This window comes from Pelobates fuscus, chromosome 3 (assembly GCF_036172605.1).
Source record: "Pelobates fuscus isolate aPelFus1 chromosome 3, aPelFus1.pri, whole genome shotgun sequence".
Lineage (NCBI taxonomy): Eukaryota > Metazoa > Chordata > Amphibia > Anura > Pelobatidae > Pelobates > Pelobates fuscus.
The window spans coordinates 425451505-425464522 of NC_086319.1; the positions used below are offsets into that span (position 1 = coordinate 425451505).

At 45.8% G+C, this 13018-nt stretch overlaps 1 protein-coding gene across 6 annotated transcripts in view; it reads right to left on the reverse strand.

Annotated features, from left to right (window-relative positions):
* Nucleotides 1–13018, reverse strand: part of DLG4 (discs large MAGUK scaffold protein 4) — a 404912-nt gene that overhangs the window by 227399 nt on the left and 164495 nt on the right. The window contains exon 1 of one of the 6 annotated variants that reach the window (XM_063449835.1): nucleotides 5249–5533. The exons of the other annotated variants lie outside the window; for them this stretch is intronic. Coding sequence (XP_063305905.1) covers nucleotides 5249–5290 — 42 coding nt within the window. The 5' untranslated portion in view covers nucleotides 5291–5533. Of the gene's footprint in view, nucleotides 1–5248; nucleotides 5534–13018 lie in introns of those variants that run through there. 6 annotated transcript variants of the gene reach the window in all.

The window sequence follows — 13018 nt, forward strand, 5'->3', positions numbered from 1 at the left end:
TAATAGGAGCGTTATAGAGAGGTCTATATGCAGTAATAGGAGGACTTATAGTGAGGTCTATATGCAGTAATAGGAGTGTTATAGAGAGGTCTATATGCAGTAATAGGAGCGTTATAGAGAGGTCTATATGCAGTAATAGGAGCGTTATAGAGAGGTCTATATACAGTAATAGGAGTGTTATAGTGAGGTCTATATGCAGTAATAGGAGAGTTATAGAGAGGTCTATATGCAGTAATAGGAGGAGTTATAGTGAGGTCTATATGCAGTAATAGGAGCGTTATAGTGAGGTCTATATGCAGTAATAGGAGTGTTATAGAGAGGTGTATATGCAGTAATAGGAGCGTTATAGTGAGGTCTATATGCAGTAATAGGAGCGTTATAGTGAGGTCTATATGCAGTAATAGGAGCGTTATAGAGAGGTCTATATGCAGTAATAGGAGTGTTATAGAGAGGTCTATATGCAGTAATAGGAGTGTTATAGTGAGGTCTATATGCAGTAATAGGAGCGTTATAGTGAGGTCTATATGCAGTAATAAGAGTGTTATAGAGAGGTGTATATGCAGTAATAGGAGCGTTATAGAGAGGTCTATATGCAGTAATAGGAGCGTTATAGAGAGGTGTATATGCAGTAATAGGAGCGTTATAGTGAGGTCTATATGCAGTAATAGGAGCGTTATAGAGAGGTCTATATGCAGTAATAGGAGCATTATAGAGAGGTCTATATGCAGTAATAGGAGCGTTATAGAGAGGTCTATATGCAGTAATAGGAGTGTTATAGAGAGGTCTATATGCAGTAATAGGAGGAGTTATAGAGAGGTCTATATGCAGTAATAGGAGCGTTATAGAGAGGTCTATATGCAGTAATAGGAGCGTTATAGAGAGGTCTATATACAGTAATAGGAGTGTTATAGTGAGGTCTATATGCAGTAATAGGAGGAGTTATAGTGAGGTCTATATGCAGTAATAGGAGCGTTATAGTGAGGTCTATATGCAGTAATAGGAGCGTTATAGTGAGGTCTATATGCAGTAATAGGAGCGTTATAGAGAGGTCTATATGCAGTAATAGGAGCGTTATAGAGAGGTCTATATGCAGTAATAGGAGCGTTATAGAGAGCTCTATATGCAGTAATAGGAGGAGTTATAGAGAGGTCTATATGCAGTAATAGGAGTGTTATAGAGAGGTCTATATGCAGTAATAGGAGCGTTATAGTGAGGTCTATATGCAGTAATAAGAGTGTTATAGAGAGGTGTATATGCAGTAATAGGAGGAGTTATAGAGAGGTCTATATGCAGTAATAGGAGCGTTATAGTGAGGTCTATATGCAGTAATAGGAGGAGTTATAGTGAGGTCTATATGCAGTAATAGGAGCGTTATAGAGAGGTCTATATGCAGTAATAGGAGCGTTATAGAGAGGTCTATATGCAGTAATAGGAGCGTTATAGTGAGGTGTATATGCAGTAATAGGAGCGTTATAGAGAGGTCTATATGCAGTAATAGGAGGAGTTATAGAGAGGTCTATATGCAGTAATATGAGTGTTATAGAGAGGTCTATATGCAGTAATAGGAGCGTTATAGAGAGGTCTATATGCAGTAATAGGAGTGTTATAGTGAGGTCTATATGCAGTAATAGGAGGAGTTATAGAGAGGTCTATATGCAGTAATAGGAGCGTTATAGAGAGGTCTATATGCAGTAATAGGAGCGTTATAGAGAGGTCTATATGCAGTAATAGGAGCGTTATAGAGAGGTCTATATGCAGTAATAGGAGCATTATAGAGAGGTCTATATACAGTAATAGGAGTGTTATAGAGAGGTCTATATGCAGTAATAGGAGTGTTATAGAGAGGTCTATATGCAGTAATAGGAGGGTTATAGAGAGGTCTATATGCAGTAATAGGAGCGTTATAGTGAGGTCTATATGCAGTAATAGGAGCGTTATAGAGAGGTCTATATGCAGTAATAGGAGCGTTATAGAGAGGTCTATATGCAGTAATAGGAGTGTTATAGTGAGGTCTATATGCAGTAATAGGAGCGTTATAGTGAGGTCTATATGCAGTAATAGGAGTGTTATAGTGAGGTCTATATGCAGTAATAGGAGCGTTATAGAGAGGTCTATATGCAGTAATAGGAGCGTTATAGTGAGGTCTATATGCAGTAATAGGAGGAGTTATAGAGAGGTCTATATGCAGTAATAGGAGTGTTATAGTGAGGTCTATATGCAGTAATAGGAGCGTTATAGTGAGGTCTATATGCAGTAATAGGAGTGTTATAGTGAGGTCTATATGCAGTAATAGGAGCGTTATAGAGAGGTCTATATGCAGTAATAGGAGTGTTATAGTGAGGTCTATATGCAGTAATAGGAGCGTTATAGTGAGGTCTATATGCAGTAATAGGAGCGTTATAGAGAGGTCTATATGCAGTAATAGGAGCGTTATAGAGAGGTCTATATGCAGTAATAGGAGCGTTATAGAGAGGTCTATATGCAGTAATAGGAGCGTTATAGTGAGGTCTATATGCAGTAATAGGAGGAGTTATAGAGAGGTCTATATGCAGTAATAGGAGTGTTATAGTGAGGTCTATATGCAGTAATAGGAGGAGTTATAGAGAGGTCTATATGCAGTAATAGGAGCGTTATAGAGAGGTCTATATGCAGTAATAGGAGTGTTATAGTGAGGTCTATATGCAGTAATAGGAGCGTTATAGTGAGGTCTATATGCAGTAATAGGAGCGTTATAGAGAGGTCTATATGCAGTAATAGGAGCGTTATAGAGAGGTCTATATGCAGTAATAGGAGCGTTATAGAGAGGTCTATATGCAGTAATAGGAGCGTTATAGAGAGGTCTATATGCAGTAATAGGAACGTTATAGAGAGGTCTATATGCAGTAATAGGAGCGTTATAGTGAGGTGTATATGCAGTAATAGGAGCGTTATAGTGAGGTGTATATGCAGTAATAGGAGTGTTATAGTGAGGTGTATATGCAGTAATAGGAGCGTTATAGAGAGGTCTATATGCAGTAATAGGAGTCTTATAGTGAGGTCTATATGCAGTAATAGGAGTCTTATAGTGAGGTCTATATGCAGTAATAGGAGCGTTATAGAGAGGTCTATATGCAGTAATAGGAGCGTTATAGTGAGGTGTATATGCAGTAATAGGAGCGTTATAGTGAGGTGTATATGCAGTAATAGGAGCGTTATAGTGAGGTGTATATGCAGTAATAGGAGCGTTATAGTGAGGTGTATATGCAGTAATAGGAGTGTTATAGTGAGGTGTATATGCAGTAATAGGAGCGTTATAGAGAGGTCTATATGCAGTAATAGGAGTCTTATAGTGAGGTCTATATGCAGTAATAGGAGCGTTATAGTGAGGTGTATATGCAGTAATAGGAGCGTTATAGAGAGGTCTATATGCAGTAATAGGAGTCTTATAGTGAGGTCTATATGCAGTAATAGGAGCGTTATAGTGAGGTGTATATGCAGTAATAGGAGCGTTATAGTGAGGTGTATATGCAGTAATAGGAGCGTTATAGAGAGGTGTATATGCAGTAATAGGAGCGTTATAGAGAGGTCTATATGCAGTAATAGGAGCATTATAGAGAGGTGTATATGCAGTAATAGGAGTCTTATAGTGAGGTGTATATGCAGTAATAGGAGTCTTATAGTGAGGTGTATATGCAGTAATAGGAGTGTTATAGAGAGGTCTATATGCAGTAATAGGAGCATTATAGAGAGGTGTATATGCAGTAATAGGAGTCTTATAGTGAGGTGTATATGCAGTAATAGGAGTCTTATAGTGAGGTGTATATGCAGTAATAGGAGTGTTATAGTGAGGTGTATATGCAGTAATAGGAGCGTTATAGAGAGGTGTATATGCAGTAATAGGAGTCTTATAGTGAGGTGTATATGCAGTAATAGGAGCGTTATAGAGAGGTCTATATGCAGTAATAGGAGTCTTATAGTGAGGTCTATATGCAGTAATAGGAGCGTTATAGTGAGGTGTATATGCAGTAATAGGAGCGTTATAGTGAGGTGTATATGCAGTAATAGGAGCGTTATAGTGAGGTGTATATGCAGTAATAGGAGCGTTATAGTGAGGTGTATATGCAGTAATAGGAGTGTTATAGTGAGGTGTATATGCAGTAATAGGAGCGTTATAGAGAGGTCTATATGCAGTAATAGGAGTCTTATAGTGAGGTCTATATGCAGTAATAGGAGCGTTATAGTGAGGTGTATATGCAGTAATAGGAGCGTTATAGAGAGGTCTATATGCAGTAATAGGAGTCTTATAGTGAGGTCTATATGCAGTAATAGGAGCGTTATAGTGAGGTGTATATGCAGTAATAGGAGCGTTATAGTGAGGTGTATATGCAGTAATAGGAGCGTTATAGAGAGGTGTATATGCAGTAATAGGAGCGTTATAGAGAGGTCTATATGCAGTAATAGGAGCATTATAGAGAGGTGTATATGCAGTAATAGGAGTCTTATAGTGAGGTGTATATGCAGTAATAGGAGTCTTATAGTGAGGTGTATATGCAGTAATAGGAGTGTTATAGAGAGGTCTATATGCAGTAATAGGAGCATTATAGAGAGGTGTATATGCAGTAATAGGAGTCTTATAGTGAGGTGTATATGCAGTAATAGGAGTCTTATAGTGAGGTGTATATGCAGTAATAGGAGTGTTATAGTGAGGTGTATATGCAGTAATAGGAGCGTTATAGAGAGGTGTATATGCAGTAATAGGAGTCTTATAGTGAGGTGTATATGCAGTAATAGGAGTCTTATAGTGAGGTGTATATGCAGTAATAGGAGTCTTATAGTGAGGTGTATATGCAGTAATAGGAGCGTTATAGAGAGGTGTATATGCAGTAATAGGAGTCTTATAGTGAGGTGTATATGCAGTAATAGGAGCGTTATAGAGAGGTGTATATGCAGTAATAGGAGTGTTATAGTGAGGTCTATATGCAGTAATAGGAGTGTTATAGAGAGGTCTATATGCAGTAATAGGAGTGTTATAGTGAGGTCTATATGCAGTAATAGGAGCGTTATAGTGAGGTGTATATGCAGTAATAGGAGTGTTATAGAGAGGTCTATATGCAGTAACAGTAATAATAGAAGCGTTAATCAATTCACAGAAAGTGTCGGAGATCCAGCGAGATGGGAAGACGGGGGCACTAGCTGGAGTCAGGGGCTGTTTAGCATTCAGACTGCGTCTCAGCCGGAAGAAATAGATAGAGAGACAGAAATCACCTACCACACACAGACAGACAGACTGCAGGCGGGATTTATTCTTCATAGCAAGAAGAGACAGCTCACAGCAAGCAGAGACACAGAATCAGGGTCACAGAGAGACACTGCGAAAAACACTGAGAAATCTTAACGGACACAGCTTCATAGCAGGAGCGAGACAGAGCGTCAAAAGGAATGAGGGAATGGAAAAGAGATGACAACACAGCGAGGAGGGGCAGCGAGACAGAGAGAGGGAGCAAGGGAGAGCGTAATGGGGGGAAAGAGAAACAGAGACATATGGAGAGACATATACAGACAGAGAAAGAGACAGTGAAAGCAGAGGAGCAGCTCTCTAACACTGCTACCCCACACCTAGCTCCCTTACACTGCTCCCCCCCCCCCACACCTAGCTCTCTCACACTGCTCCCCCCCACACCTAGCTCTCTCACACTGCTCCCCCACACCCAGCTCTCTCACACTGCTCCCCCCCACACCTAGCTCTCTCACACTGCTCCCCCCCCACACCTAGCTCTCTCACACTGCTCCCCCCCCACACCTAGCTCTCTCACACTGCTCCCCCACACCCAGCTCTCTCACACTGCTCCCCCCACACCTAGCTCTCTAACACTGCTCCCCCCCACACCTAGCTCTCTCACACTGCTCCCCCACACCCAGCTCTCACACTGCTCCCCCACAACCAGCTCTCACACTGCTCCCCCACAACCAGCTCTCACACTGCTCCCCCACAACCAGCTCTCACACTGCTCCCCCACACCCAGCTCTCTCACACTGCTCCCCCACACCCAGCTCTCACACTGCTCCCCCCACACCTAGCTCTCTAACACTGCTCCCCCCCCCACACCTAGCTCTCTCACACTGCTCCCCCACACCCAGCTCTCACACTGCTCCCCCACAACCAGCTCTCACACTGCTCCCCCACAACCAGCTCTCACACTGCTCCCCCCCACACCTAGCTCTCTAACACTGCTCCCCCCCCCACACCTAGCTCTCTCACACTGCTACCCCACACCCAGCTCTCTCACACTGCTCCCCCACACCTAGCTCTCACACCCAGCTCTCACACTGCTCCCCCCACACCTAGCTCTCTAACACTGCTCCCCCCCACACCCAGCTCTCTCACACTGCTCCCCCACACCCAGCTCTCACACTGCTCCCCCACAACCAGCTCTCACACTGCTCCCCCACAACCAGCTCTCACACTGCTCCCCCACAACCAGCTCTCACACTGCCCCCCCCCACACCTAGCTCTCTAACACTGCTCCCCCCCACACCTAGCTCTCTCACACTGCTACCCCCCACACCTAGCTCTCTCACACTGCTACCCCACACCTAGCTCTCTCACACTGCTCCCCCACAACCAGCTCTCACACTGCTCCCCCACACCCAGCTCTCTTACACTGCTCCCCCACATCCAGCTCTCTAACACTCCTCCCCCCCACACCTAGCTCTCTCACACTGCTCCCCCACACCTAGCTCTCTCACACTGCTCCCCCACACCTAGCTCTCTCACACTGCCCTCCCACACCTAGCTCTCTCACACTGCTCCCCCACACCCAGCTCTCTCACACTGCTCCCCCACACCTAGCTCTCTAACACTGCTCCCCCCACACCTAGCTCTCTCACACTGCTCCCCCACACCCAGCTCTCTCACACTGCTCCCCCACACCTAGCTCTCTTACACTGCTCCCCCACACCCAGCTCTCTCACACTGCTCTACCACACCCAGTTCTCTCACACTGCTCCCCCCGCCACACCTAGCTCTCTCACACTGCTGCCCCACACCTAGCTCTCTCACACTGCTGCCCCACACCCAGCTCTCTCACACTGCTCCCCAACACCCAGCTCTCTTACACTGCTCCCCCACACCTAGCTCTCTCACACTGCTCCCCCACACCTAGCTCTCTCACACTGTTCCCCCAAACCTAGCTCTCTTACACTGCTCCCCCCGCCACACCTAGCTCTCTCACACTGCTCCCCCACACCTAGCTCTCTCACACTGCTGCCCCACACCTAGCTCTCTCACACTGCTGCCCCACACCTAGCTCTCTCACACTGCTCCCCCACACCTAGCTCTCTCACACTGCTCCCCCACACCCAGCTCTCTCACACTGCTCCCCCACACCCAGCTCTCTCACACTGCTCCCCCACACCCAGCTCTCTCACACTGCTCCCCCACACTGCTCCCACACACCCAGCTCTCTCACACTGCTCCCCCACACTTAGCTCTCTCACACTGCTCCCCCACACCTAGCTCTCTCACACTGCTCCCCCACACCTAGCTCTCTCACACTGCTCCCCCACACCTAGCTCTCTTACACTGCTCCCCCCGCCACACCTAGCTCTCTCACACTGCTCCCCCACACCTAGCTCTCTCACACTGCTGCCCCACACCTAGCTCTCTCACACTGATGCCCCACACCTAGCTCTCTCACACTGCTCCCCCACACCTAGCTCTCTCACACTGCTCCCCCACACCCAGCTCTCTCACACTGCTCCCCCACACCCAGCTCTCTCACACTGCTCCCCCACACCCAGCTCTCTCACACTGCTCCCACACACCCAGCTCTCTCACACTGCTCCCCCACACCTAGCTCTCTCACACTGCTCCCCAACACCCAGGTCTCTCACACTGCTCCCCCCACACCCAGGTCTCTCACACTGCTCCCCCCACACCCAGCTCTCTCACACTGCTCCCCCACATGCAGCTCTCTCACACTGCTCCCCCACACCCAGCTCTCTCACACTGCTCCCCCACACCAAGCTCTCTTACACTGCTCCCCCCACACCCAGCTCTCTCACACTGCTCCCCCACACCCAGCTCTCTTACACTGCTCCCCCACACCTAGCTCTCTTACACTGCTCCCCACACCTAGCCCTCTTACACTGCTCCCCCACACCTAGCTCTCTTACACTGCTCCCCCACACCTAGCTCTCTTACACTGCTCCCCCCACACTTAGCTCTCTTACACTGCTCCCCCCACACCTAGCTCTCTTACACTGCTCCCCCCACACCCAGCTCCCCCACACCAAGCTCTCTTACACTGCTCCCCCACACCTAGCTCTCTTACACTGCTCCCCCACACCTAGCTCTCTTACACTGCTCCCCCCACACCTAGCTCTCTTACACTGCTCCCCCCACACCTAGCTCTCTTACACTGCTCCCCCACACCCAGCTTCTTACACTGCTCCCCCACACCCAGCTCTTTACACTGCTCCCCCACACCCAGCTCTTTACACTGCTCCCCCACACCCAGCTCTCTTACACTGCTCCCCCACACCCAGCTCTCTCACACTGCTCCCCCACACCCAGCTCTCTCACACTGCTCCCCCACACCTAGTTCTCTTACACTGCTCCCCCACACCCAGCTCTCTAACACTGCTCCCCCACAACTAGCTCTCTCTCACTGCTTCCCCACACCTAGCTCTCTTACACTGCTCGCCCACACCCAGCTCTCTCACACTGCTCCCCCACACCCAGCTCTCTCACACTGCTCCCCCACACCCAGCTCTCTCACACTGCTCCCCCACACCCAGCTCTCTCAAACTGCTCCCCCACACCCAGCTCTCTCACACTGCTCCCCCACACCTAGTTCTCTTACACTGCTCCCCCACACCTAGTTCTCTTACACTGCTCCCCCACACCCAGCTCTCTCACACTGCTCCCCCACACCCAGCTCTCTCACACTGCTCCCCCACACCCAGCTCTCTCACACTGCTCCCCCACACCTAGCTCTCTCACACTGCTCCCCAACACCCAGGTCTCTCACACTGCTCCCCCCACACCCAGGTCTCTCACACTGCTCCCCCCACACCCAGGTCTCTCACACTGCTCCCCCCCACACCCAGCTCTCTCACACTGCTCCCCCACACCCAGCTCTCTCACACTGCTCCCCCACACCCAGCTCTCTCACACTGCTCCCCCACACCTAGTTCTCTTACACTGCTCCCCCACACCCAGCTCTCTAACACTGCTCCCCCACACCTAGCTCTCTCTCACTGCTTCCCCACACCTAGCTCTCTTACACTGCTCGCCCACACCCAGCTCTCTCACACTGCTCCCCCACACCCAGCTCTCTCACACTGCTCCCCCACACCTAGTTCTCTTACACTGCTCCCCCACACCCAGCTCTCTAACACTGCTCCCCCACACCTAGCTCTCTCTCACTGCTTCCCCACACCTAGCTCTCTCACACTGCTCCCCCACACCCAGCTCTCTCACACTGCTCCCCCACACCCAGCTCTCTCAAACTGCTCCCCCACACCCAGCTCTCTCACACTGCTCCCCCACACCTAGTTCTCTTACACTGCTCCCTCACACCCAGCTCTCTAACACTGCTCCCCCACACCTAGCTCTCTCTCACTGCTCCCCCACACCTAGCTCTCTTACACTGCTCCCCCACACCCAGCTCTCTCACACTGCTCCCCCACACCCAGCTCTCTTACACTGCTCCCCCACACCCAGCTCTCTCACACTGCTCCCCCCACACCTAGCTCTCTTACACTGCTCCCCCACAGCTAGCTCTCTCACACTGCTCCCCCCACACCCAGCTCTCTCACGCTGCTCCCCCCACACCTAGCTCTCTTACACTGCTCCCCCCACACCTAGCTCTCTCACACTGCTCCCCCCACACCTAGCTCTCTCACACTGCTCCCCCACACCCAGCTCTCTCACACTGCTCCCCCACACCCAGCTCTCTCACACTGCTCCCCCACACCTAGCTCTCTCACACTGCCCCCCCACACAGTGATCTATTACACTGCTCCCCCATATTTGCAGTAAATCCCTTATTGCTAGTTACTAAGTAAAATGTGTCAGTAGTTGCCATAGAGACAGAACTTGATGTACGTATGTATAGAAAGATATACGTGTATCATGCTATAAGGTCCGGTAGAACTCGGATTGTAGGTTTAGCTGGTTATACAGCACGTTACTGTATTTTGTGTTAAACCAATGGTACAAATCTCAGTAAATTCCATTTTATTGAGATTTGTGAAACTAAAAAATGTCTATAGTGGGGTTTGAGAATATTGAAAAATGTAACGCCCCCACCCTTCCCCTTAATCCTGCAGGGAGTACGATATATAGGCAGCAGTATATAGGGGTACAGCATCACCTGGGATTTCATATGGCCCTCACCCCTCCAACGTAGAAAAATAAAAAAAAAAGAAATGAAATGGATCTACACACTAAATACTTCGAGTACACGTGGACTAATTGTGGATTTTGAGCTCTGTCATTTTTTGTGAAACTCGGTTGTGACAGATTCCCTATCCCTGGATAATTGTCTCTCGGGGTGGCCGCCACTTCGGTAAAATCATAGAGATTGTAATAAGACTTTTAATCATGGATTGTGGAAATGCATATGCCTCAAGTATATGTATGGTAATTTCTCCCTTATCATAATATAATAATGGTTAATTTTATTCTCCTTTTTAACCACCATGGATATGAATCTTTACATCATTGTATATGCGGGTGCACAACACCAAAAATGAATATATTTCAGTATTATTACTCTTATTGTTTAGTTATTTGTTTGTTTTTAAAAACAATGTTCTCACGCTTTTTCTTATTTTTCTTGGAATGGAATATGACGGCATAAAGGGGCTGTACTCCATATATAGTAGGCAGTATGGGAAATGTGGCTACATATCCGTTCAAGAAGGTGGACTACCAAACCAAGTAGATAGTATGGGTAATGTATCCCTTTAAGAAGGGAGGCGGAAATGAAGCTCCCGAAGGTCTGTTTGTTTTTTTCGCAGACGATCAACAAATCCATGGCGCGTATACAACCAGAGATTACACAATGGGTGAATACGTCATTTTCCGGGATCAGGGTATCATGGACAATTTCTGGTTGAAACCAGAAGTGACAACATAGCTGAGACCGGACTTTGCAATTACAGAAATATCAACTGCCGAAACCCCGAATACTTAGTTGGAACAGCTGAGGAGGGAGAGAAGGCATTGGCCTGAAAGGAAGTGGGGCGGCTCCAAATTCAATTTAAAAAAGGAACCAGGTGCAGCACAGCAACTTAAGAAAGCCCCAGGAGCGTGAAACGCGTCTTGGCTGAGGAGGGAGGTTTACTTTGGACTTAATATTCATTTTTATTTGTTATATTTTAATGTTTTTGACATATGCTCAATAAATAATTAAAGAATATTTTTACTTTATCCTCTTGCACGGAGCACCTTACTTTCCTGGTCGTCAGGGGGAGAATCACCCCAAAACAGTGACGCAAGGTTTTTTACACTGAGAGCCAGGTTCACAGGCTCTTCAAAAAGTGAAGTTTTAAGATAAATTGTCACATGGATTGTAACACCACTAATGTAGTATATCTTTTAACTTGTGGATGTGGCATTCAGTACGTGGGAAGGACTAGCAGGGCTTTGAAAGTGAGGTTTATGGAACACTGTAATAACATAAAGAAAAAATTAACCACTCACTCGGTACCTGTTCACTGTAACAACTGTCCTGATTTTAAATTGGAAACCTTTCTATGCACGGGATTGGAAAAAGTGACTTTGGATGACAGAGGAGGAGATTTAATTAGGAAATTAAGACAAAGAGAAGGTTTTGGGATTTTTAATTTGAAAACTTTTAGCCCAATGGGACTTAATGTTGATTTTGACATGGTATGTTTTTTATAATCTTTTTTATAATTTGTTATAAAATTTTCTATAAATTTGAAATACTATTTATAAAGAATTTTTTTCCATTGGATTTTTCCTATTAAATTTACTTTTTATATATATAAATTCCTCTAGTGATTATTTTTATGTCATCCAATTGTCCCTTTTTTGAAATATGAATCACAGTATTTATACTTTTATTTCTTATATAGCTATACTATAATTTTTTATGTATATGACTTTAAGTGGACTCTGACATCAAGTATGCTTTTTAAGTATTCTTTTACATATTTATTTTCGTATTTTAAACTGATGAAATTGTTTCAATTATAATGCACCTATTTATTCATTTTTTCTTGCTAAGAATTTGATAGTTACTCTCCTTTTCCCTTTCTATGCCCGTTTTCCACTTATTTATTTAATTTACGAGTGTGGAACGCATATTTGCGTTCCACACAATACCGGAAGTATATGCACCTTATACGGACATGAAAGAGAGGCTTGGACAGCGAAACTGGAACGCAAATGACGGCATGATGGGATTGGCCACACAGATGGCAGGATTTTCGAATCCAGGAAAGACGGACGGAGACTTTTTCTGCTTGCAGATCTTCTTTTTTGCCCCTGAGGAAGTCCGAATTCGGACGAAACGCGTAGGGCGGAGGGACCACAACAGCACCTTTGGACTTTATTTGTATTTTGATTTTCATTTTCATTTTATTTTATTTTATTTTATGTTTTAAGTCCATTTTTATATATGTTCTAAATTCAGCGATTTCTTATCAGCTATGGGAGGAAGGATGTCGACACCATAATCCCTTTTTGATACGCTGCATTACAACTGAATTTCTGTAAGTGTAACTTAATAAAACCACATTGCTATATATTATATCGGTGCACTATGGTTTGTGTGTCTCTCCTTCTCCAATAAGGTCTTAAAGAAGATTGCAGAGACTCCGTCAAGTCCTCAAAGATTGCTATACGCCTATACTGCGCTTCCTTTCTGTGAGTGCAATTTTACTAGCGCATTATATGGTGTTAAAACCAACTACACTATGTTCTTTTATGTTTATTTGTAGATTGTATTTTTTGCATATATACCATGAAGAATAGAAGGTTCTTCTTACATTTCTACATTTT